The sequence below is a fragment of the Oncorhynchus mykiss genome, chromosome 25 (assembly GCF_057628025.1).
Source record: "Oncorhynchus mykiss isolate SJ-2025 chromosome 25, ASM5762802v1, whole genome shotgun sequence".
NCBI classification, from domain to species: domain Eukaryota; kingdom Metazoa; phylum Chordata; class Actinopteri; order Salmoniformes; family Salmonidae; genus Oncorhynchus; species Oncorhynchus mykiss.
In genome coordinates this window covers 41456340-41481992 of record NC_143046.1, presented here as the reverse complement: position 1 = coordinate 41481992, position 25653 = coordinate 41456340, and the positions used below count along the sequence as shown (strand labels likewise).

The window sequence follows — 25653 nt, the reverse complement described above, 5'->3', positions numbered from 1 at the left end:
GTATGCGTCGCGGAAGTTAGAGCAACAATGGTCCAGGATTTTTTCCGCCCAGGTCACGCATTCGATATGCTGATCAAATTTAGGGAGTTTTGTTTTCAGATTAACCTTGTTAAAATCCCATGCTACAATGAATGCAGCCTCAGGATATGTGGTTTCCAGTTTACATAGAGTCCAATGAAGTTCGTTCAGGGCTGATGTGTCTGCTTGGGGGGAGATATATACGGCTGTGATTATAATCGAAGAGAATTCTCTTGGTAGATAATGTCGTCGACACATGATTGTAAGGAATTCTAGGTTAGGTGAGCAAAAGGACTTGAGTTCCTGTATGTTGTTATGATAACACCACGTCTCGTTAATCATAAGGCATACCCAACCACCCTTCTTCTTACCAGAGAGATGTTTGTTTCTGTCGGTGAGATGCGTGAAGAAACCAGGTGGCTATACCGACTCCGATAGCGTGTCTCGAGTGAGCCACGTTTCCATGAAACAAAGAACGTTACAATCTCTGATGTCTTTCTGGAAGGCAACCCTTGCTCGGATTTCGTCTACCTTGTTGTCAAGAGACTGGATGTTGGCGAGTAGTAAACTTGGGAGCGGTGCGCAATGTGCACGTTTACGGAGCCTGACCAGAAGACCGCATCTTCTGCCCCTCCTCCGGCGCCGTTGTTTTGGGTCGCCGGCTGGGATCCGATCCGACAAACTGAAATGGTCCACCCACACAGACAGCGTGGTGAAGAAGGAGGCTGAAGAAATTCGGCTTGTCACCAAAAACCCTCACAAACTTTTACAGATGTAAAATTGAGAGCATCCTGTCGGGCTGTATCACCGCCTGGTACGGCAATTGTTCCGCCCACAACCGTAAGGCTCTCCAGAGGGTAATGAGGTCTGCACAAAGCATCACCGGGGGCAAACTACCTGCTATCCAGGACACCTACACCACCCGATGTCACAGGAAGGCCAAAAAGATCATGAAGGACAACAACCACCCGAGCCACTGCCTGTTCACCCCGCTATCATCCAGAAGGCAAGGTCAGTACAGGTGCATCAAAGCTGGAACCGAGAGACTGAAAAACAGCTTCCATCTCAAGGCCATCAGACTGTTAAACAGCCATCACTAACTGAGTGGCTGCTGCCAACATACTGACTCAATCTCTAGCCACTTTAATAATTAAAAATTGGATGTAATAAATTTATCACTAGTCACTTTAAACTATGCCACTTTATATAATGTTTACATACCCTACACTACTCATCTCATAATCTATACTGTACTCTATACCTTCTACTGCATCTTGCCTATGCCGTTCGGTCATCGCTCATCCATATATATTTTTATGTACATATTCTTATTCATTCCTTTACACTTGTGTGTATAAGGTAGTTGTTGTGAAATTGTTAGATTACTTGTTAGGTATTACTGTATGGTCGGAACTAGAAGCACAAGCATTTCGCTACACTGCATTAACATCTGCTAACCATGTGTATGTGACAAATAAAAATGGATTTGATTTGATGAGTTCCTGTCAATGGGACAATATTTTATCTTTCCCTGGCCTTTTATGTTTTTAGATGGCTAGTGCTCCCGGTGATCTTTGTTGCTCAACAACCGGGTTCATTGATTGACGAGAGCCCAACTTTTTTTTCCAGATGGCATATTTCTGTGGTTGTGTAATGCCAGTGTTCTGATGTGAATCTTACTCACCCTCTGGGTTGTTGTTTGTGTCTGTACTCTATTGTTTATTTTCTCTGTGGTATGATCTCAGTATGGTCAGATTTTCTGAATGTATTAGAGAGTCCGTGTCAGGGGTGCAAAGTGCAGACTGACGAAGTGTAGCGAACTCTATTCTTTGGGCAGAAGAGTTATCATTTCTTGTTGCCAAAAGTTCAAGAGGTGTGGTTTTATGTGAGGCAACGGCAATATTTTTCACTAAGTCTGACCGTCAATCACAATCCACCACGGCAGGTGCCTGTTAGCGTGCTAGCTAGAAAAGTTATTTTGTGCTAGCCATATCCAAGAGGTAAGTTGAATGAGAACTTTTCAGTAAATAAATCAAAACATTTAATCTTGATTGCTAACTAGCAATATTTACTCTGAATAAGCATATTTAACAAATCATTTTTGGACAAAAAAGTCTGCAGACAGTCTCTATATTGTTGTGATAGAGAGCTAACCGTAGGACTCGTTTGCCCGATTTATGGAGACTCCCTAAGGAACCGTTGAAAACGTGCTTCTGTTGCAATACCGTCGTCCAACATTTTTGTAATCCTGTAGCACCTCCTCAGCTCGGCGACTCAACAGCATCTCAAAGGGATGACCCGAGTCTCAGTCTCTTCTCGAATATTTGCGCACATCTCGTTTGTGTAACGTGCTAAAAGTCAAGTTCACCTCCCTCTGGCCTGAGGTGTCGGAATATAATGGATGAGCTGCCTTTAAAAATGAAACGGAGGGAGGTGGAGGTTGTGGTTCTGGTGTGGTTTATGTAGAGTGATGGATATTGTCAAGTGAAGCACATTCCCTACTCATAACATACACTAATTAGGGACAATTATGACTTGGATAATTATTCTGGCATATTAAGAAATCTATTTTTTTCTCCAACTCGTGCCTCTGTTGAACTCGGTCGAGCTTAGATCTTTCCTCCAGGGTGAAACAATGTGCTGCAACAGCTTTTTCTCAAGACATGCATCCTTCCATCAGAAAAAGAAAAGAAAGGAGGAGGCATGAACAAAGACAGAGTGGTTTCAATGATGCCTGCCGGCTATATCCCTGCTGGTTATCAGGCCTCGTGAAGAGATAATTCCCAGACTGCACTCAGCTGGGGGAGAATGTTTTATATATTATCTGGTTCAGTTGAACATGTTGATAAAAGAAGATTCTTCTTTATGAAGGGTTTTGATGGTTTTATCATGGAGTCAATGGAGCACAGTAGACAATGGCATCCTCCTATAGGGTCTCCTAACTTTCTCACACATTCCAACCAATGCAAACTAATGGCTTGATTGGCATGCTGGTCAGGTTGAGCTAACTGTAATGACTTGTTATGAGGATGCAGGTCTTTGCATTCGGAAACATAATGTTAACTTTCACTGCTATGCAGATGACACACAGCTGTACATTTCGATGAAACACGGTGAAGCCCCAAAATTGCCCTCCCTGGAAGCCTGTGTTCCAGACTTAAGGAAGTGGATGGCTGCAAATGTTCAACTTTTAAACTCGGTCAAAACAGAGATGCTTGTTCTAGGTCCCAAGAAACAAAGAGATCTTCTGTTGAATCTGACAATTAATCTTGATGGTTGTACAGTCATCTCAAATAAAACTGTAAAGGACCTCGGTGTTAATCTGGTCCCTAAACTCTCTTTTGAAGAACATATCAAGACTGTTTTAAGGACAGCTTTTTTCCATCTACGTAACATTGCAAAAATCAGAAACTTTCTGTCCAAAAATGATGCAGAAAAATGTATCCATGCTTTTGTCACTTCTAGGTTAAACTACTGCAATGCTCTACTTTCCGGCTACCCGGATAAAGCACTCAATAAACTTCAGTTAGTGCTAAACAAGGCTGCTAGAATCTTGACTAGAACCAAAACATTTGATCATATTACTCCAGTGCTAGCCTCTCTACACTGGTTTCCTGTTAAGGCAAGGGCTGATTTCAAGGTTTTACTGCTAACCTACAAAGCATTACATGGGCTTGCTCCTACCTATCTTTCCGATTTGGTCCTGCCGTACTAACCTACACGTAAGCTACGGCCACAAGACGCAGACCTCCTTACTGTCCCTACTATTTCTAAGCAAACAGCTGGAGGCAGGGCTTTCTCCTATAGAGCTCCATTTTTATAGAATGGTCTGCCTACCCATGTGAGAGACGCAGACTCGGTCTCAACCTTTAAGTCTTTATTGAAGACTCATCTCTTCAGTAGGTCCTATGATTGAGTGTAGTCTGGCCCAGGAGTGAAGGTGAACGGAAAGGCACTGGAGCAACAAACCACTCTTGCTGTCTCTGCCTGGCCAGTTCCCCTCTCTCTACTGGGATTCTCTACCTCTAACCCTATTAAAGGGGCTGAGTCACAGGCTTACTGGTGCTCTTCCATGCCGTCCCTAGGAGTGGTGCGTCACTTGAGTGGGTTGAGTCACTGACGTGATCTTCCTGTCCGGGTTGGCGCCCCCCTTGGGTTGTGCCGTGGCGGAGATCTTTGTGGGCTATACTCGGCCTTGTCTCAGAATGGTAAGTTAGTGGTTGAAAATATCCCTCTAGTGGTGTGGTGGCTGTGCTTTGGCAAAGTGGGTGGGGTTATATCCTTCCTGTTTGGCCCTGTCCGGGGGTATCTTCGAATGGGGCCACGGTGTCTCCCGACCCCTCCGGTCTCAGCCTCCAGTATTTATGCTGCAGTAGTTTATGTGTCGGGGGGCTAGGGTCAGTTTGTTATATCTGCAGTATTTCTCCTGTCTTATCCGGTGTCCTGTGTGAATTTAAGTATGCGCTCTCTAATTCTCTCTCTCTCTTTCTCTCTTTTTCGCTCTTTCTATCTTTATTTTTTTCTTTCTCTCTCTCGGAGGACCTGAGCCCTAGGACCATGCCTCAGGACTACCTGGCCTGATGACTCCTTGCTGTCCCCAGTCCACCTGGCCGTGCTGCTGCTCCAGTTTCAACTGTTCCGCCTGCGGCTATGGAACCCTGACCTGTTCACCGGACGTGCTTCCTGTCCCAGACCTGCTGTTTTCAACTCTCTAGAGACACCAGGAACAGTAGAGATACTCTGAATGATCGGCTATGAAAAGCCAACTGACATTTACTCCTGAGGTGCTGACCTGTTGCACCCTCGAAAACCGCTGTGATTATTATTATTTGACCCTGCTGGTCATCTATAAACATTTGAACATCTTGGCCATGTTCTGTTATCATCTCCACCCGGCACAGCCAGAAGAAGAATGGCCATCCCTAATAGCCTGGTTCCTCTCTAGGTTTCCTCCTAGGTTCTGGCCTTTCTAGGGAGTTTTTCCTAGCCACCATGTTTCTACACCTGCATTGCTTGCTGTTTGGGGTTTTAGGCTGGGTTTCTGTACAGCACTTTGTGACATCAGCTGATGTAAGAAGGGCTTTATAAATACATTTGATTGATTTGCAGGGAAAAAGCTCTAAATGAGGTGAACTATGAACATAGCAAGGCAAGAGGAGCCAGAGAACATAGAAATCTTCGTCTTATTGCGATTGAAGTGCTGTTAGCGGTGAAAGCATTGTGAGTCTTTTATAGAGCTCCACCAACTTCCTGAAGTTTCCCTCATTGTGCGGCCGCCATTCTGACACTGAAAATAAGCCATTGACCTCGCAACGCTAAATTTTTTTGGGCTGCGCATAACATTGAACCTTTGAGGTCCTGTGTTGTCCCACGAGCACGTATCTCCTAGCTTGGGACTTGTTCCTTGCTTGCACCTTTGTGCCAAGTTCCCCTGGGGTTGGAGAAGAAAGTCTAAATAATTCTCTCTCCAAAAATGCAACAAAAAACAATAACAATCCTTAATTTTCCATAGATTGTAAAACCCATGTGGGGACAAAAGAAAGTGGAGCTTCTCACATTCTAGGGCTTTTATCCACTTCCCTTTTAAACTGATTAAGCATGCCTTAAGGGGAATGACACATCTTCCTCATCCCAAGCAGCCTCGTTTATTACTGGGATTAATTTATGGCAGGCTGGCGTTGTGTGGCTGGCACCTCCTGCAGGGATGTTGTATCCTGCCAAGCTCCCCCTGTATCTCATGTGATCTGGGAGAGACATGTGAATGGGTCTTGGGTTCCTCAATTCATGGCAGTTCTTGCACATGCCTGGGCGAATGGCCCTCCATTCAAGACCATCATGATAGAACATACACTACTGTTCAGAAGTTTGGGGTCACTTAGAAAAGTCCTTGTTTTTAAAAGAAAAACATTTTTTTTGTCCATTAAAAGAACATCAAATTGATAGGAAATACAGTGTAGAAATTGTCAATGTTGTAAATGACTATTGTAGCTGGAAATGGCTGATTTTGAATGGAATATCTACAGTGCCTTGCGAAAGTATTCGGCCCCCTTGAACTTTGCGACCTTTTGCCACATTTCAGGCTTCAAACATAAAGATATAAAACTGTATTTTTTTGTGAAGAATCAACAACAAGTGGGACACAATCATGAAGTGGAACGACATTTATTGGATATTTCAAACTTTTTTAACAAATCAAAAACTGAAAAATTGGGCGTGCAAAATTATTCAGCCCCCTTAAGGTAATACTTTGTAGCGCCACCTTTTGCTGCGATTACAGCTGTAAGTCGCTTGGGGTATGTCTCTATCAGTTTTGCACATCGAGAGACTGAAATTTTTCCCCATTCCTCCTTGCAAAACAGCTCGAGCTCAGTGAGGTTGGATGGAGAGCATTTGTGAACAGCAGTTTTCAGTTCTTTCCACAGATTCTCGATTGGATTCAGGTCTGGACTTTGACTTGGCCATTCTAACACCTGGATATGTTCATTTTTGAACCATTCCATTGTAGATTTTGCTTTATGTTTTGTATCATTGTCTTGTTGGAAGACAAATCTCCGTCCCAGTCTCAGGTCTTTTGCAGACTCCATCAGGTTTTCTTCCAGAATGGTCCTGTATTTGGCTCCATCCATCTTCCCATCAATTTTAACCATCTTCCCTGTCCCTGCTGAAGAAAAGCAGGCCCAAACCATGATGCTGCCACCACCATGTTTGACAGTGGGGATGGTGTGTTCAGCTGTGTTGCTTTTACGCCAAACATAACGTTTTGCATTGTTGCCAAAAAGTTCAATTTTGGTTTCATCTGACCAGAGCACCTTCTTCCACATGTTTGGTGTGTCTCCCAGGTGGCCTGTGGCAAACTTTAAACGACACTTTTTATGGATATCTTTAAGAAATGGCTTTCTTCTTGCCACTCTTCCATAAAGGCCAGATTTGTGCAATATACGACTGATTGTTGTCCTATGGACAGAGTCTCCCACCTCAGCTGTAGATCTCTGCAGTTCATCCAGAGTGATCATGGGCCTCTTGGCTGCATCTCTGATCAGTCTTCTCCTTGTATGAGCTGAAAGTTTAGAGGGACGGCCAGGTCTTGGTAGATTTGCAGTGGTCTGATACTCCTTCCATTTCAATATTATCGCTTGCACAGTGCTCCTTGGGAAGTTTAAAGCTTGGGAAATCTTTTTGTATCCAAATCCAGCTTTAAACTTCTTCACAACAGTATCTCGGACCTGCCTGGTGTGTTCCTTGTTCTTCATGACGCTCTCTGCGCTTTTAACGGACCTCTGAGACTATCACAGTGCAGGTGCATTTATACGGAGACTTGATTACACACAGGTGGATTGTATTTATCATCATTAGTCATTTAGGTCAACATTGGATCATTCAGAGATCCTCACTGAACTTCTGGAGAGAGTTTGCTGCACTGAAAGTAAAGGGGCTGAATAATTTTGCACGCCCAATTTTTCAGTTTTTGATTTGTTAAAAAAGTTTGAAATATCCAATAAATGTCGTTCCACTTCATGATTGTGTCCCACTTGTTGTTGATTCTTCACAAAAAAATACAGTTTTATATCTTTATGTTTGAAGCCTGAAATGTGGCAAAAGGTCGCAAAGTTCAAGGGGGCCGAATACTTTCGCAAGGCACTGTACATAGGTGTACAGTGGCCCTATATCAGTAACCATCACTCCTGTGTTCCAATGGCAAGTTGTGTTAGCTAATTCAAGTTTATCATTTTAAAATGCTAATTGATCATTAGAAAGCCCTTTTGCAATTATGTTAGCAGAGCTGAAAACTGTTGTTCTGATTAAATAATCAATAAAACTGGCCTTCTTTATAATAGTTGAATATCTGGAGCATCAGCATTTGTGGGTTTGGCAATTTCTCGCATGGAATAGCCTTCACTTCTCAGAACAGGAATAGACTGACGAGTTTGAGAAGAAAGTTCTTTGTTTCTGGCCATTTTGAGCCTGTAATTGAACCCACAAATGCTGATGCTCCAGAAACTCAACTAGTCTAAATAAGGCCAGTTTTATTGATTATTTAATCAGCACAACAGTTTTCAGCTGTGCTAACATAATTGCAAAAGGGTTTTCTAATGATCAATTAGCCTTTTAAAATGATAAACTTCGATTAGCTAACACAACTTGCCATTGGACCACAGGAGTGATGGTTGCTGATAATGGCGCATTGCACACCTATGTAGATATTCCCTTCAAAATCAGCCATTTCCAGCTACAATAGTCATTTACAACATTAACAATTTCTACACTGTATTTCTGATACATGTTATGTTATTTTAATGGACATAAAATGTGCTTTTCTTTCAAAAACAAGGACTTTTCTAAGTGACCCCAAACTTTTGAACGGTAGTGTACCTTCACCAGTACTATCGGTCAACAAGAGCACACTGAGGCTTTAGAATCACAGCTCTGATTACGTATATTATTAACCAAGGGCTCTGATTGTCTGCTCAGATGCTAGCTGTGGTGCTGTGTGATTTTCGTGAGTGCTATTTTTCCCCGTAAAAGCTGCTTGGAGTCAATTGAATGACACAGGGTATGTTTTTGTAACAGCGTTGAAAAGTGTGTGCAGACAGTGCCGGTAGAAGGTGAAAATACAATATTTTCACACATTTTGGGACGAAAGACGTTTCACACAAAGTAAAATATACACTACGGTGGCACTGCTACGAACTCAACCCCGCTAAGTATTATCTTTGGTGAAATATTTTAATTGACATTATCAGATTGAAGGAAAACGTTTGTTCCTCTAGAGTTGACTCACCCAGATTCTGTTTCTGAGTATAATCGACCTCCCTCAAAAAGCAGTATATTAGCTTTCACTGTGTAAACAACACTTCTGGAGTAAGATGAATACATTAAACCAGTAGGCTTTGCCTGTGCCAACAATAACGTCCCTGTGTTGTGATTGAGTTGAGAGGGGAGGACGTGATAGCCATTTACAGATGTCCTTTTCTTCCTGTTACAGTTTGACTTTTCCACACACTGACTAAACATGCTGAGTGATACGTCCAAGAGAGGGATCAGTCACAAAGGCCTGGACCTCACACTAGACCTCCGTTTTCATCATCAGCCCTGATGACCAGATAAAGGGTGAGATACTCTCTTGAAAGGGAATGAACTTTGGCAACAGGGGCCTATGCATTGAGATGTGTGGTGCGGTATGGAACTCACCTTGCTCTAGAATGGCATGGGCCCCTTGTGGGAGAGACGGGGTCGTGGGCGTCTCCTCTTCCAGCTGGCCGGTCTGTGGCTCTGGCCACCCCTGCCGGGGTTCTGCTGGACCAGCCTTCTCACGGCGCCCGCCTCTTCTAGTGCTGTGCCATGCTCAGTGGAGGCCATAATGGGACCTGTAGAATGACAATAAACTCTTGTGAGCACCCCAAAATGGCCACCACTACACACATGTACTTTATCAATTAGTTTTTCTACTTCTGTAGGACCAGAGGTGATGCATGTTAAGCACCCTAAAATGGCCTCCCTGTGCACATGTACTGTATGTGTGCCTATCAATGAGTTTCCCTACTTCTATCCTCAGCTTGATTGATCCTCATTTTGATTGTGAATTCCGTGATCTCACTCTCAGTCATGTGTACATAAGACACAAATATGGATAAGAGCTATGGCGGATGAGCCAATCGAAGATATGCAAAGATAGCATGTGTGTGGGCCTCTCTTAGCCCACCCATGCATTGAAGTTCATCAAGTCAATGTGGTGGAACCAAAACACAGCAGATGTAGCTCGACCTCGGTGAGAAAGTCAAACCGTAGTGTCTCATGTCCCTTGTGACTCACTTCAAGATTATAGATGTCTCACACACCAGGTTTGGTGAAGGTACATACCACAGCACCCTGTGTTTGACCCAAGATTAGGGACAGGCTAAATAGTAGTATGTGTCCCACAGAGTGTGTGTGTGTGTGTGTGTGTGTGTGTGTGTGTGTGTGTGTGTGTGTGTGTGTGTGTGTGTGTGTGTGTGTGTGTCAGAGAGTGAACACAGATGTTTCTAGTCATTTCTCAATAAGTGTGGCTTGATCTTTTAAGCCTCTTCTCCAAATGGTTTGATCCACTTCAGTGTCTCCGTAACCTCTTCGACCTTTTTGCAAACTCAAAGACGTTCTTGAGAGAGTACAGACTTCCAAGTTTTTTTGTTTGTTGAGTATCTTGATACCATTATATGATATTTAATATGGGTGATCTTTCACACAACCCCCATTCATTGCTTTAGTCACATAAAATGTCAGTACTTAGTTTAGTTGGAATTTTTGTCTGAGCCTGTCAAAAAGATTGAATGTCTCACAATGGAAAATTATAGTAAGGCTTTGTTAAATTTTTTTTTTTTCAATTATAGTAACTAAAAGATGGATGAAATCAACTCTTGTATGGAATTAATTTACAATTTGCTAACCTAATTAACTGAACAAGTTGACAACCTCGTAAAACATGATGTCATCCATCAATCACAACCCTTCCTAGCTAGCATATGATGTTCTTAGAGCATGGTGAAAGCGTGGTTGTCCTATGTGTTATATTGCACACAACCTTCCCACAATTGGAAATGGTGTAGGATAGTTGCTTGACTTTGGAACATTCTCAGCACATTTAAGGAACTTGACAAGTAAATATGATTTTCTTAGTATTTCATGACTTTAACAGAACTTTTCCTAAAAGTTCAAACATGGTTACATTTAATCACAACTGTGGTAATGTTCTAGGAACGTTCTCCAACTGGTTGGACATTGGGAATTTTCTCAAATAGTTCAGAGAATGTTCAGAAACAACATTCTTCTGTGGGAATTGTCAGTACTTGAGGATAACATTGCCTACACGGGTTTCCTCATGGTTCTATTTAAAGTCATGTTCACAAATTGTTCTGAGAACGTTAAGAAACCTTTCCATAAAAAAAACACAAGAAAACTTTTGTAACGTTCTAAGAATGTTATTTTAAAACCTACATTCCGTTCTCAGAATGTGAAAAAAACGTTCTATAAAAACCACAAGAACTTTAGTACCACCAAGTACCACAAGACTTTAGTAACATTCAGAGAACGTTCTAACACTGCTATTTGAAAACATATACGTTACGTTCTTAGCATTAACAAAACTGTCTGTCCTCTATCTTGTTAAGTGTGTTCAACTGTGTTGGCCACACCCACTGATTGGCCACAACTGATCTTAACTCAACACTGAAGTTGGAGACATACTGTATCTCCCTCACTAACTTTAAGCGTCAGCTGTCAGAGCGGCTTACCGATTGCTACAGCTGTACACAGCCCATCCAACTACCTACCTCATCCCCATATTTGTTTTAGTTTTTCTTCTCTTTTGCACACCAGTGTTTCTACTTGCACATCCTCATCTGCACATATATCACTCCAGTGTTAATTGCTAAATTGTAATTACTTCCCCACTATTGGCCTATTTATTGCCTTACCTCCTTACTTCATTTGCATACACTGTATATAGATCTTTCTATTGTGTTATTGACTGTACGCTTGTTTATTCCATGTGTAACTCTGTGTTGTTGTTTGTGTTGCACTGCTTTGCTTTATCTTGGCCAGGTCGCAGTTGTAAATGAGAACTTGCTCTCAACTGGCCCATCTGGTTAAATAAAGGTTAAATAAAAAATAAATAAAAAATAATAACAACTTGTAGGAATAGGTCTATATGGAGAAAAGACTGAATCCAAACATTACATGTGCATTTTACATTTCCTGTGTGAAAATACTCTGGATACATTCAGTAACATACAAATATTCTTAAAAATGTGGGGTAGGTGCAACATGAGACACAACAAAATGACAAAGGTTTGAGTTAGAGGCCAAACTGGTGTCTCCAAGTGTAATTTCAATGCACTTTTATGACTCAAAGAAGAGTCTTCGACTATAAAGTGTGTTTTTGAGCTCTCCTAGCTGTGCCGTTGAGGAACTAGAGCAATCACTGCATCCCCACCATCACACACTTACTGTTGTTGTTTACGCAATCCAAAAACGGTCCATTATGAATTGCAATCTGGGTCAGGTGGGGCTCATTTGACAGCTTGTTCTATTGCCAACATGACTAGCTAGGTTATAAAATATGATCTTACAGTGTTAGGCTTTCACAAGGCAATTCAGAGAAGCAGATGGTCATTTCGGTGGGCAAAGAATGGAGTCATGAGTGCATTCAGATGCGTGGTCCACAGCAGATTTTCTCCACAATAGAACAAACATAGGCTCATTCTGTTTAGAATAACCCAGGGTATAATGCCATGTCATCTTGTAACTGTACATCAAACCTAGTGATCATAAACGTTGACACGGTATATCACATTGACTTTGAGATATGGAAGTTTGAAGTGCTCATTTTGGCTTGTGTTTGGCTTGCTTTCAAAATACATTCAGTCCTCTTAATTTACAGCATTTCCCTCAGTCGGACAAAAATATTTGAAAAAGTTGCCAAATTAGTGGGAGGGATGGGGGCGTGTTCAGAATGGCTGTCAGTCAAAACCCACACAGAGCTGTGAAGCGGAGAACCTGAGCTCTGACGCCATGTATAGCATGTTACCGTACAGCCATTGCGTTTCAGTTTCAGGCACTTGTCAGTGTTCAAACCTGCCATTTTCAACCCGTATACAGGTACGAGTGTAAAGGGTTAATGAGTGCTTGTTTCCTTTGAAACGTGGTCTGTTTGAATATACAAAAAGGAACAGCTTCGGATGGCACAGTCGATAGAGAACAATGTCAATGATGCCGTGTCACAATAAAAAAAATGCACGTGTTTGCATGATTAACGCATAAGGAAATTCATTTCCATCTGCCCCATCTGTGCTTGGAGTTCAAAAAAGTCAACCCAAAATAACCTAACAGTTGTTATGAAAAGCCTTATTGAAACTTTCAGTGAAAGTTTTAAGGAACTTATTCAAACACCTCCAAATAACCTATCATTTACGTTCTCAGAGCGGTAATAAAACCTCCCAGGGAAAAACCTTCAAGGAGTAAAACCTTTTTAGGACCTCCTCTGCAACCTAATGAACGTAACCCCAGAACAGTTCAAAATGTTCACTTCTGTTTTCAGAACTTTTTCAAATCTTTCTGTTTGACCCGGTCAAGAAACATCTTGAAATCTAAGCTATACTTCGGCGAATCAGAATTCGTCACACATTTCCGTTCTCAACCTCACGTCCATCCGAAACCAAAGATGCGTGTGCGTTCCTAAAGGAGGCATCTTTTGCTGAGAGACACATAAATACCTTTCCTGAGAAAATAAACAACAATTCCCATTAGGCTTTTCCTGTCAAAAACCAAAGTGACATCACTCACATGGTGTCATGACATTCCAGGCTCCTCCCATAGGAGAGACTGGCACCATTTTTAGAATTCTCCTGGGAAGAACCTTCCTTAGGTGTTATGTCTTCTCCTAGACTGGACAATCATCCACATCCTCCCATACAGGTGGGAAAAGGAGCAGAGATTCTTAAGGGCCGCAATAGAGAAGTTGTCAAAGCCATGATTACGTTTAGCCTCTAGTGATTCTCCCCATTGACTAGGTTTATGGAAAGTGTCTGGAGACCATTACTGTCTCCCCATGTCTGCTTCCTGTATCCAGCACATCAAAACACACCTGGAGAAACGGAGGCTGACGAATGAACTAGCAAGGGCTGTCAGTGGGGTGGTGGATGGTGGATCCTCATCTTCTGTTAAGGAGCTTTCAGGCTAAGGTTGAATTAACATCTCTGCGCTGCACACATGCAGACCCCTTCTCCAGCTGACAAGGTAAACACATTTGAATGGGGAACAGCTTTTGCCTGAATTAAATTCATTATCCACCTGCCATTACAGTGAAAGCAGACGTATCAGCACACATATCATGTACAGTGGTTGAACCCCCAACATATTTTGACACTTGATATTCACTGATCATGTTCTAAACAATTTAGAATCAGGAAATAGAGACAGCGCCACGATTTGAAGGGTTTTACACAATGGTGAACAACCGTTATTGTACCAGAAGGCAAATGTCATTTTTAAAAATGTTTTCGATGTATATCCCCATGAAATGCCAGACATCTCAAGTTTCATTTCCTGGGCTAATCGTCTTCTGGGCACATATAACATATTTGCAGGAAACAGTGGGCTAATTCATTTGCACCGGGGAAAAGGCTCTGTTGCATATTTCACAGCATCTAAAGCAGCATCCCCCCCACTACGGCTGATGTATGAAGGCTGTGCTGTTGGAACTGGCACTTTGACATATGCACACACACACATACACACACACACACACACACACACACACACACACACACACACACACACACACACACACACACACACACACACACACACACACACACACACACACACACACACACACACACACACACACACACACAGTAATTACACCCGGGCCGGCTGTGCTGAACACAACTCATCACCCGCTTCCCTCTCCTCTCTGGGTCGCTCAGTCTGTCATAACCCGGATCTGTAATGAGACAATTTAGATGTTTCCTGCCACGGCGAGCTGTCAGCCACTGCTCAACTCTGGGCTCTGACGGGAGCACATCTCCTGACAGATCTCAGCCCTACCGCCCGTCTGGCCACAGGAAAGAAAGGTGTAATGAAAGCTGCTAAAAATAAGCCAGGGCCCAGTGATAAGACTGGCAGTTATGGATTGACTCTTCCCACCAGGAGAGAAGGTATCAAGCTGGGCCAGACATGATATAGCAACTTCCAGTTCCAGGCATGTATCTTTAGCCATATCTGGATAGATGGGATGAGAAGGCAGCCATCCAAATGACATAATACCTTGTAAATGAGGCCCAACTCAAAGCAATCATTTGTTAATGCACATTTCATCTCCATAAACAAAAACCACTATACTATCGTATTGCTGTGAAAATGGATCCAGCACATGTAGCATCCCATTTGATATTTTCCCACTGTGGGATTCCCATAAACATGATCAGCGGGTAAGGAAGCAATATGGCAGAGGTTAGATATTTCTCGCGATACCACCCCTCCTTATCTCAACATCTGACCCCAGAGCCCAGGCCCTCATCACAACCAAACTCAGGCATTTCTTCCCCTACTGGTGATTCCCTAAGTAAACTCGAATTGATAGGGAATTTCTGGAATGCCGGAAATATTGCAGCTACTGCTGCTGCCTCTCCAGACCTATCTGAGAGCGAAGTGGTGAGAGAGAGAGGGAGAAAGAGAGCGAGAGGAAGACTGAGAGAAGCAGAGCTGTGTCACAAGCTGGCCTGCGTCCAGGCTTTAATGATACATCACCAGTCGGCTGCTATCTAATTCCCCTTCCTTTGTTTCACCACACTCCTCAGGTGCCATCCATTACGTTGCCTTTTTCACTTTCTCGATCTCATTTCAGAACCGGCCGATACACAGCGTTTCTGACAGCCCTTCCCTGTCAATGCCCTTGCATCCCTGTCAACCGGGCCGAGTTGTACGTCTCCCAGCGCTTGTCGTTCTGTCAGAGAGAGAGGGGAGTAGTAGGGAGAAATGGATGCCTGCTGTCTGGTGCCAAGTCTAACGATCGATAGCCGCATGGGCAAATTGGATATCACATTGCTGAGACGTGGCACGCCGATGGAGGAAGCGCACAGGGGATGGAGAATGAGGAGCACTGTTTCTTTTGTAGAGAAAAGCTGATTGTGTAGGATGCCAAGCGGCCCACATAACATATCTCTGGACTTGTACATTTACCAATGGCTTTAGACTTAACTCTGTCGCCAGGAAATATGAGATTTGTTCTCTTTCCAGGTCCATGAGTAAACCAGCAACAGGTGAGAAGGCAGAACTGGTTATTTATGGATGGGATACAGAATCAACAAGGCTCCTCAAGCATGTCGCACTGAAATTGAATCCTTGCAGTGTTTCATTTTCTGTGCGTAAAAGCGAATGAATACATCGTTTCAACTAATCTCATCTGTTTCTTAACTGGACTAGCCTTTGCTCATTGCTCAGCTAAACTGATTATGAATCAGTGCACCGTCTCATCGATTATCTTTCACGGGTCACAGAGCAATTGGAAAACAATCCCTCTTGCTCTGTTTTCTCTCTTTCTTCATCTGTCCCTCCATCCCGCCTTCCTCCTGCTCCTCCACACCCTACATCTTGCTCTCTCCGTTCCATCCTTCCATGGAAGCAGAGGATGAGGCAGCCTGAGAGGCCCTTGATGTGTAAACAAGCAGCTGCCATAGAGTGGAAACGAGAGCATCGGACTGGAACCGGGCTCTGCTCTGCAGTAACCATGGCGAGAGATGAGGGTGGAGGACATGAGAGAACAGGCGAGAAGAGAGTGGAAGAAAGAGGAGAGGAGAACAGAAGAGATGAGAAGGGGAGGGACCAGAAGGTGGAGGAGAGAACAGGAAAGAACAGAAAAGCAGAGAACCAGCAGCCTCGCTTGGTAAAACACTGGCTCCAGTGCCTAGCCCAGTGCCCCGCCGTTTGATGCCACATCTACCATGGGGCGTCGTCTGGCTCATGTTTGATGCTGGCAACGGCTAAAGTGCCTCATGTCACAGGTGACGGGGACGTGATAATGAGCTCCATTGATTCAGACAGAGATGCATTTTCTGTTCAAAACCCACTGAGCCAGAGGACCATGGATCAGTGCAGCCTACAGTACAGCATGTCCCTTTTCCGTGGAAGTAATAACCCCTGCAGAAAAGACACTGCTTCATGGTAGTCCACTTAGCCGAGGGAAGAGCCATCTTCGGTGAATGGTACGATGGCACTTTATTATGCGTATGTCATACCATTAACACCATCTGCAGCATTTTAGACATACAGAACACTGAGACAGTTTGCTTTGCACCTAATTCCGTGCATTTGCCTGGGGGATCCTTATGGGGAACACTGCTAGGGATGTGTTTACGTGAGAGTAAGAATAGATACCCTAGTGAGTGTAGCTATGGTTATTAGTGTGACGTACGGTAAGAGGAGCGAGCCCACACTGTCTCCATCACATGCTTCCTTCATTCACTAAAATAAGGCACGGACAGTGATACCCTGTGTGTTTAGAACTCCCACAGACCCAGACACACACAGACACACCCCACACCCTCCAGGGGTATATGAGGGGGATCAAGAATGTTTAGGCACAAATGAGACACGTTAATCAGGCAATTGCATGCAGTACAAGCCAACCCATTTTCCTAGCTTCGCTCTTTTGGCCCTAGCATGAGCAGAGCTTCTGCTGATGCTGCTGAAGTATGGTGGTGGATTTGCTTTCGCCTTTACATCTACCACTACCTCAGATGTGGAAACGCAGTGGAAGGAGCAGACACCCCTGCCCTGTTCAGCATTCAGAACCCCCATTTGGAAATGTTCTGCCCGTTGAAGCCGGAGTCTGTCAGTGTGCTGCTAATCGCATGCCTACCAGTAACTCTGGGCCTTGGCAGAAACTGGTGCCATTCCCTAGCGGACTTTCAGACCCACGTTACCATGGCAGCCACTGTGAAAGGCACTCGGGGAGCAAAAAGAATGACATTGTCAGTTGAAATGGATCAGGTTTCCCAGTTTGCAAATTTCAGCGCATAATTAACCTGACTGGGCAGCTTATTTTGTTCAACCCTTTCCCCTGGGCGAGAGGGGCTTGGGCCCTGTATGTGTGTGTGTCAGCCTTTTGCTTTCATGGCGAGCAGAGGGTTCCAAGCAGTGTGTTCCACTGTTCCCTGTTTGATATGTAGCATTGTGGTGCTCGTCTGTGATAATAATGGGTTTGTGGGGGTGAAATGAAGGCTGGCTTTGTCCCTAACCACTCCCCAGAGGAAACGAAAGTGCATTAAACGTAGCGCCCGCTGCACGTTCCCAGCTCTAACTTAACCCCCGTTATAAACTCTGCTAACTGTCACTCACTGAAGTTGAGGGCTCAGATTTTTTTTTAAACAAATTTCGCAGACCGCTCTGTTTCAGCAGATGTCCCTTTGTGCCCCACCTTACCCCCTAGGTCGGCTGTGAGGTTGCAGCCCTCTGAGTGAACTGCACATGCTCCCAAATTAGTGAGAGTGCTTCGTGATGAGGTGCGAGACGGGGCAGCCTGCTCTGGTAGCTATGGTCAGAGCTCTGCGTGTTCAAAGGGCCTCGGGCGGCACCAGCGATGCTGAAGGCACCAACTACTGAAGCAATGGAGTCCACCACTGGATCTCCTGGCTGCTTTCATTCATCCACCATCCAACTCTGTGGATTGGTGTGAATCTATGGCGAGGAGTTTACGGCATTTTAGGGCCTTTTAAATACAAGGCAAAATCGGAGAGCCGATCACGCATAGCATTTGAAGAGAGATTTCTCCCTGAACTCGGTAGCAGCCTGCTGTCTGAGAGAGGATTTAACACCCCGAGTAGGAACTGGAGGTAGCAGTAGGCGAATGGCGATTTAGACCTGGATATTCCAGTAAGCAGTAGCGGGCCGAGGCCCAGCACATCGGTCGGTATGTAGACTAATCAGCGAGGAGGTGAGGTGGGTGTAGCTTTAATCTCCAGAAACAGCAAGGCAAGGGCAGAGAGATCCTCCAACCGCCCGTTTCCATGGGCACGCTAATCAAATGTGAAGCACCAGCTCTCGCCCCTCCCCTCTCTTGTGTCATCACTGCCCCCCTGCTGTGAACTGACGTGCCCTCTCCCATGTTATAGAGGAGGTGTGTGTGTGTGTGTGTATGTGAGACTGCAGTTCACTGCAGTTCTGCTACTTTAGGGATCAGTGCCTCTCCCATAGGGTAGGATTTAAAGGAACATAGCATCAACATTGCATGAGGCTGTTTCTCAGCTAATGAGGGCATTTTGACGTCAGACATGGTTAGGTAAAACAGCAAACGCACACATAGGTGAACAGCCTAGTCAGCTACTCTTACCCGACTGGCAGACATCCTAGTAGTAGCAGGATTTATGCCACCTGCATTTATAGCAATATTACTGTGAACGTTCGAGTCAAGGGGTAAGGCTTTTCTAAAAGGGTTTTATATACAAACTGTGGTATAGCAGTCCCTGTCCCTTGGGTCAATTAAAACTTGAATATATAAGCTTCTTACAGCATTTCGTTGACAAATACACTGCACATGCTAACCTGTGTGTGTTTGTCCTGAAGCATTTTTTCTTTTTTCTTTATTTATCCAGTTAAGAACACATTCTTATTTTCAATGACAGCCTAGGAACAGTGGGTTAACTAACTACCTGTTCAGGGGCGGAACTACAGATTTATACCTTGTCAGCTCAGGGGTTTGAACTTGCAACCTTCCAGTTACTAGTCCAACGCTCTAACCACTAGGCTACCCTGCCGCCCCGTTGAGATGTTGAGATGTTCCGCCGCTACTTGACTAAACGTTCTGCCTGATCGAGACATACGGTTATGTATCCCACTTCTTGTTTTCCTCTTTCACAAACATCTGTTCATGGTCAGGGGCCAGCAAAGAAAGGAGGGAACCGTTCTCTCTCCTCATCAGTAAATGAGATCGAGAAAGAGGCACTTTGGGAGGTCCAGCCCTACTCCAAATATGGCCATTAGGAAACATATTGAGAGATTCCACCTATCAGTCACAGGCTGGTTGACTCACGATGGAGCTCTCTCTCTCTCTCTCTCTCTCTCTCTCTCTCTCTTCTGCATGCGTGAAATAGTCAAATACCATTAGATAAACAAACTACGCACAATGGCAACTTCCTCCCGCCGTGAATAATGTATTGTTTCATAAATGAATGATTCCCCGCGTAGCCCACTTGGGTATAGGAAGGAAAAGTGATCTGATGGTTTCTAGTTCCATGCGTTTCATTTAAATCGGGAGGGGTGGGGAGAGAAAGGAGGTACACCTCCACCACCTTGACTTAGTATGCGTGTCTTTGAGAGAATAAAGAGGCATAGCCGAAATAAGGATATCCTGTGGCCTAGGGCCTGGGAGGTAAGACTAAACCCGGTGGGGGCACTGGTAAGTGTTCCCAAGCTCTGCGAAGCCCGCTTTGCACGGCCCATCGTCCCCAATGCATGATCCACGACTTCGGAGTTTGCATGAATCTCCCCAGTCCTCCTTATCAATAACAGTCCCTAACAAGTGCCAGCTGTGTCTTGCCTTGGACCAGGTAAACGGACTGTGTCCATATTGAGTGTGCTGTACGTGGTTTTAGCATTGATAGGGAAACAAAGTTGCCTTTCGTTATATTTTCATTCCACTCTCTTTCTGTTTCACCTCATTCTAAAGTGATGTCTAGCTGCTCCTGTGTTTTCCAAGCATTGAATTATGGATATCTGTCATGAAAGAACGAGATGAAACAAAACAGTGTTTGGCCACAAGAAATGATGGGAAATGATACCTGTGACCACCACTGTTCAAGTGTAATATTTTCCCATTCCATGTTTTGTGTAAATTGACCGCGTAGGTAATTAAGGCTCCATTCATTCATTCCAACGGCTCCAGAATATTTATTCAGTGGTTTTTGGTGTGCTGTTAATAAAAATGTCCACTCCGATCGTATCCCAATTGACACCCACTTTAAATGTAACACTTAATGTTTGAACAGGGAGTCATAAATCACGTTAATATTGAGCCCCTGGTGGAACTAGCGCAGCTTTTGAAAAATATCTGGCTTTGATTAAGCTATTGGGTGCGAGAATGGGAGTAACCTGGGCCTGGGGATAGGGATCTGGTGGTGCTTAGAAGAGGCCTGGCTAGCATGGTGGGTAACCCCAACCATCTGCCCCAGGGCAGCATTCTCATAGCTCTCATATGAGGGAGACAGACTAAGGCCCGACTCCGGAACAGCTAGGGCCACATAATGGATTCAGGGTCAGGCAGAGGCAGAGAGCCGTTTCGAGACTAATTGTTTTACTACCGTTGCATGCCACCTTTTATTGCTCTTGCTCGTCCACCTGCAACAATTTGGGAAGGCAAGTGAGACCACCAGCTGTGAAGTTTTTAGAGGCTTTTTAATATTTCAGTGTCGTGCATGGCGCTCCCCTCGCCACTGAAAGCTTAAACGACCCTTGTGCTCCAAGATGGCCGCTCTCTCTCTCTGTCTTCCCTTTCTTTTTTTCTTCTTTTTTTTTTTCGCTCCCTGTGTCTTTCTCCTTATGCATAGGCCTACACCTCTGACCGAAGTTCTAAGTGAGTTGATTTATTCATTCAAAGGATTTCTGAATTACAATACAGCGCCTCAGCAGTCGCATATGCTAACTTCTTGGAGCCTACCAATTGACTTATGATTTCCACCCCCCCCCCCCCCCCCCCCCCCCCCCACAAATCTCTTCCTTCTCCTCTAACGCAATTGTGGACGGTTTATATGAAGTCCACGGCGAGTGGGAGTTATACCAATGTACAGTATGAAGTGGCTTATCGCAAAAACATGAATAAAATCCCAAGACTTTATTATTGAAGTCAACAAGACCCGACTGTTTTTTCAATACAGTAGGGATTTACTAGGGATTTAGGACTTTATTTTGGTTTCTCCATGTTTGTCATTCATTTACATGGCAGGCAAGTGGCGAGGGCAACAAGTAGTTAGTAGTTAGTAGAGGTTGCTGATAAAATAATTTGCTCTTCCTGATTTGGGGGTGAAAGAATGAAACTAGGCCTACATGATGTGTCCATTCAGGATTGTCACCATGCACCATACTGTAGCCAGTGGTCAAAACATTCTCGCTGTCTATTGCGCATGTCTGGTTGCCTCTGTAAAGAGACAGAGCCGTGAGTGTCTGTGTCGTGTCTCTCAGACTAGCTGTCCTATCTTGAAACTGATGGCTTGGCTCTGATTCTCTGCCAGCGTTGCGTAGAGAGGAAATCCAGGTTATTCACAATGTGTTATTCTGCATGTGTATCTGTGTGTGTGTGTGGGAGAGAACAAGACAAACCCAGCTGCCACTCACTCGCCCAACTAAGATAGACCCTCTGAATGACTCCCCATAATCCCCTAATAACCTAACTACTGCGCCTACTCTGTGGCAAATGTTTTGCCCACCATTATTATGTTATTGCAGGACATCTGGAAAAGTTTGCCTGTTTTTGTTCTCTCTACGGCCCATATAATCACTGCAGCAACAGCGGACACACAAAAAACTCTTTACATTACCAGAGCCAGTGTGAAGGAGCTGGGATTATGATTTAAGGCTTCCTGGGTACTGTTAGCATAGGTCCCATTGATGTTGTTTCGCCAAATATCCTGGCTTTTCCTCGCCGCCTCCCTTTTCCCCTTTTTTATTTTTTATTGTTGAAAAGAAACATTGTGTGGATGTAGGTGCCTTAATGAGGGCCTGTATTTATTTTCTCCGGGCCTCTCTGTGGCTCTCCCTGACCCAGAAAGCACCACAGGTGCAACTGAGTCGGGACTATGCTGGTGCCGAATCCGGAGAACCGACAATACATCAACGTTTAACACGGAATAAAAGCTCATGTGAAATTGCCTCCCTACTCGAATGCAGATGATGTCTCCTATATATAATTCCAGTAAGAAGAGCCCTCCTATCATGCCCACCTCACAAAACCAACAACCACCTCACCTGTTCAAATGTGCCTGGGTGTCAACCGGGAGTCAATCAGGCCTCTAACATCACACACCTCAGAAGCATTGTGCCTTTTGTGTGTGTGTGTGTGTGTGTGTGTGTGTGTGTGTGTGTGTGTGTGTGTGTGTGTGTGTGTGTGTGTGTGTGTGTGTAATGTGTGTGTGTGTGTGTGTGTGTGTGTGTGTGTGGTGTGTGTGGTGTGTGTGTGTGTGTCAGCATCTGTTGTTTTCCTCCTGTGCAACTCTCTGCATTTAGGGATTTGGGCGGAGGTGTTTCCGTGCCTGTGAAAGATGGGGTTTTGATATCTCGGCTGACAGGCCTGAGAGGCCAGACTGTTTCCACAATACGGATTGTTTACATACCAGCCCTTAAGAGTTAGAGGGGGAGGAAGACAAGTGATCGCCTTCAGAATGAATTATGAATACCACATCTGAGGCTTTGCCTGCTCTCTCTTGCTCTCAAGGTAGAGTGTGCCTTTTTGAAGATGGGTAATTGAGGGTATGCTGTTCAGGGATGGTGATATAGAACCAGCAAGGCCACTGTAGTGCTACTGAATCTACTCGGTGACACTGAAGAACTGCTGGAGGGGAGTGTTAGATTGAGGTTCTGTCGCCTGTTGCACCATGAGCTCTGACTGCCAAACACACACACACAGACACACAAGCAGGCACATACACACACACACACACACACACACACACACACACACACACACACACACACACACACACACACACACACACACACACACCCTTTCTCTGCCTGACCATGCCAGTGTTTCCGCCTACACACGCACACGCCTGAAAACAGATAACCCGGGAAAACTCCTGGTGAACTGGAAAAGCATTTGTCTCAAGATGAAAGGCTTCACACCCACTTCCTACACACAGAGCCTTCTGCCGACACCTTCCCGCGACAGCACAGCGCATGTAGCTGAGGCTGGTGCTGCACAGGCACAGACACAGACTCCAGCTCCAACTAGCAGCATCCATCTCTCCCCACACCCACTAACGCTGCTATACAGTAGCCTCCCTTTCTCCCTCTCAATGTAGACAATTCTACAGTACCAGCCAGGGAAACAGGCAAGGAGAAAGAGCAGATATAGGCAGCATGTCCTGAAAGACGTAGAATCATTTGAAAAAGCATTTTTGAGCTCGCACAGCTTCTTTTCCTCCGTCATCAGAGCACAGGGAAGGGGACATGTAGCGCGGTGGTGAGCTCTCGGGCGTGGAACATGGTCAGGCACAAGCAGGGGCTGTGAAAGACGACACTGACCGTAATGCAGGATAATTGCTTCCCATTTACTCGTGTGGCAGAGACCAAAAATAGCACGTCACACCGTCATGAATGCAACGCTCGGAAGCATGGGAGACATGAGCTCTCACTGCTGCACCTTGCCGTTTTATACGCCAAGTGTGGCCAGTATACCTCGCAGATGCATGTACAGTCAGGCACATAATACAAGTAGATATACACAGATGCACAATTATGTACACGCACATGCCGACCAGCAGTGGTTCATAGATAGATGTCAATCCTCAGAGAGGTAGCTAGAAGCATTGACACAAGACCCACTGTTGTGTTTTCACACTCCACTGTTACCTGCACCACATCTGCAGGTTGGCCAATGGTCAGCCCCCCCTCACACCTCCCACATCACTCAAGGCTCCTACTCCCATGACCCACCACTGATAAATACCTCCAGATACTATTCTCCACGTTCGTTGTGGCTTGTCGTAATTTGCACGCACAGAGATTCTCATTTCACACTCGAGTCCAACACAATGGCTCATAGAGCTGCGGCAGCACCTTACGGAAATGTACTGTGACAAAGGAGCACAAATTGAGCTCCTCAAGAGTCCATCCAACCATGCATCTAGGATTATGTGCCTCCCCCATAGACATTCTAAATACAATCCTCATCAGCAGCACACCAAATGAATCAGAGCATTGGATTACCATGAGAACAGGCATGAGCGTTGCTACAATGTAGTTATAGCAATACACTGATACATTATAAATGCATTAGATCAGGTGAAATTACATTTGTACAACCAGTTATGCCTCTACCAGCTATGGTTGATTTATTTCCCCACACTACCTTTGCAGTACATGTGCCATGCCATGTCCACTGTCCGTTTCATAACAGTCACAACAGTCATTTGGCAATACAGCCTTGACAACACTCAGCCACAGCACTCAGCATAGACAGCAATGGCCATCAATAAAAGCTCCTAAATATTTCATATAAGCCACAATCTCTGCTGTCCCTCAAGCTGAATCAAGTGAAAGCATATGACCTTATAAACTTCCATACAAAATACAGCCCGGCAACAATAACATGGAAACCACTGCACTGCAGTACTGTACACAGTCAGGTGCTGAACTGATATTCCTTCCCTTTCAGTGGCACACAAGGCTAATCACACTGGGTAACTGATCAACTACAGCTGCCTTATCCGAGCCTCAGGGCCGATATAGAGGGAGAAAATAGAAAGCATAGGGAGGCTACAGGCAGAAGCCCGAGCGAGCCCTGTACTCACCAGCACTGGCAGAACACAGCAGAGACACCAAGAGCACAATCACCAGCGTCAGGATCTTCACATTCATTTCTGCACTCCCCTCTGGCTCTCCGGTAGTCGCTAGCTGATATACTGTAGTGGTGTGTGTGTGTGGATGGGAGGGAGGGAGAGAGGCAGAGAGAGCGACTGAGCGAGCAAGGGAGAGAGAGGGAGAGGGAGAGAGAGAGAGAGAGAGAGAGAGAGAGAGAGATGGAGAGAGCAAGACTGTTTGCTTCTCTCTCTGTGTGTGTGTAAGAGTGAGTGTGCGCGTGCCTCTGTATGCACCCTGGTGTGTGCGTGTGTTTGTGTGCCTGGGAGTGTGTGTGTGTGTGTCTGGCTGCCTGCCTGCCTGGTGCGTGTGTATTTCTGTATGTGTGTGTGTCTAAATGCGTATTTGTGTATCAGTGTGTGACAACGCCACTCCAAGACTGAAGGCACGTCTTTATCTGAGCTCTCCCACGGAGGTGTGCAGCTTTTTTTTTCTCCTTCTCAGGGAACACGGCAGCCTGTGCCAAGTTCAGTGGAGCTGTGAATGTGCTGGGAGTCAGCTTGCAGTTTGAAGCAGGTCTGTCTGGCTGTATGT

At 44.8% G+C, this 25653-nt stretch overlaps 1 protein-coding gene across 1 annotated transcript in view; it reads right to left on the bottom strand.

The window, feature by feature from the left end:
* The window catches only part of LOC110505164 (apelin), a 30677-nt gene extending 5452 nt beyond the window's left edge, over window positions 1–25225 (bottom strand). The window contains exons 1-2 of the mRNA XM_021584187.3: window positions 25053–25225; window positions 9208–9383 (exon numbers count right to left, since the gene is read on the bottom strand). Coding sequence (XP_021439862.3) covers window positions 9214–9383; window positions 25053–25119 — 237 coding nt within the window. The 5' untranslated portion in view covers window positions 25120–25225 and the 3' untranslated portion in view covers window positions 9208–9213. The remainder of the gene's footprint in view (window positions 1–9207; window positions 9384–25052) is intronic.
* Window positions 25226–25653: the final 428 nt, after the last annotated feature.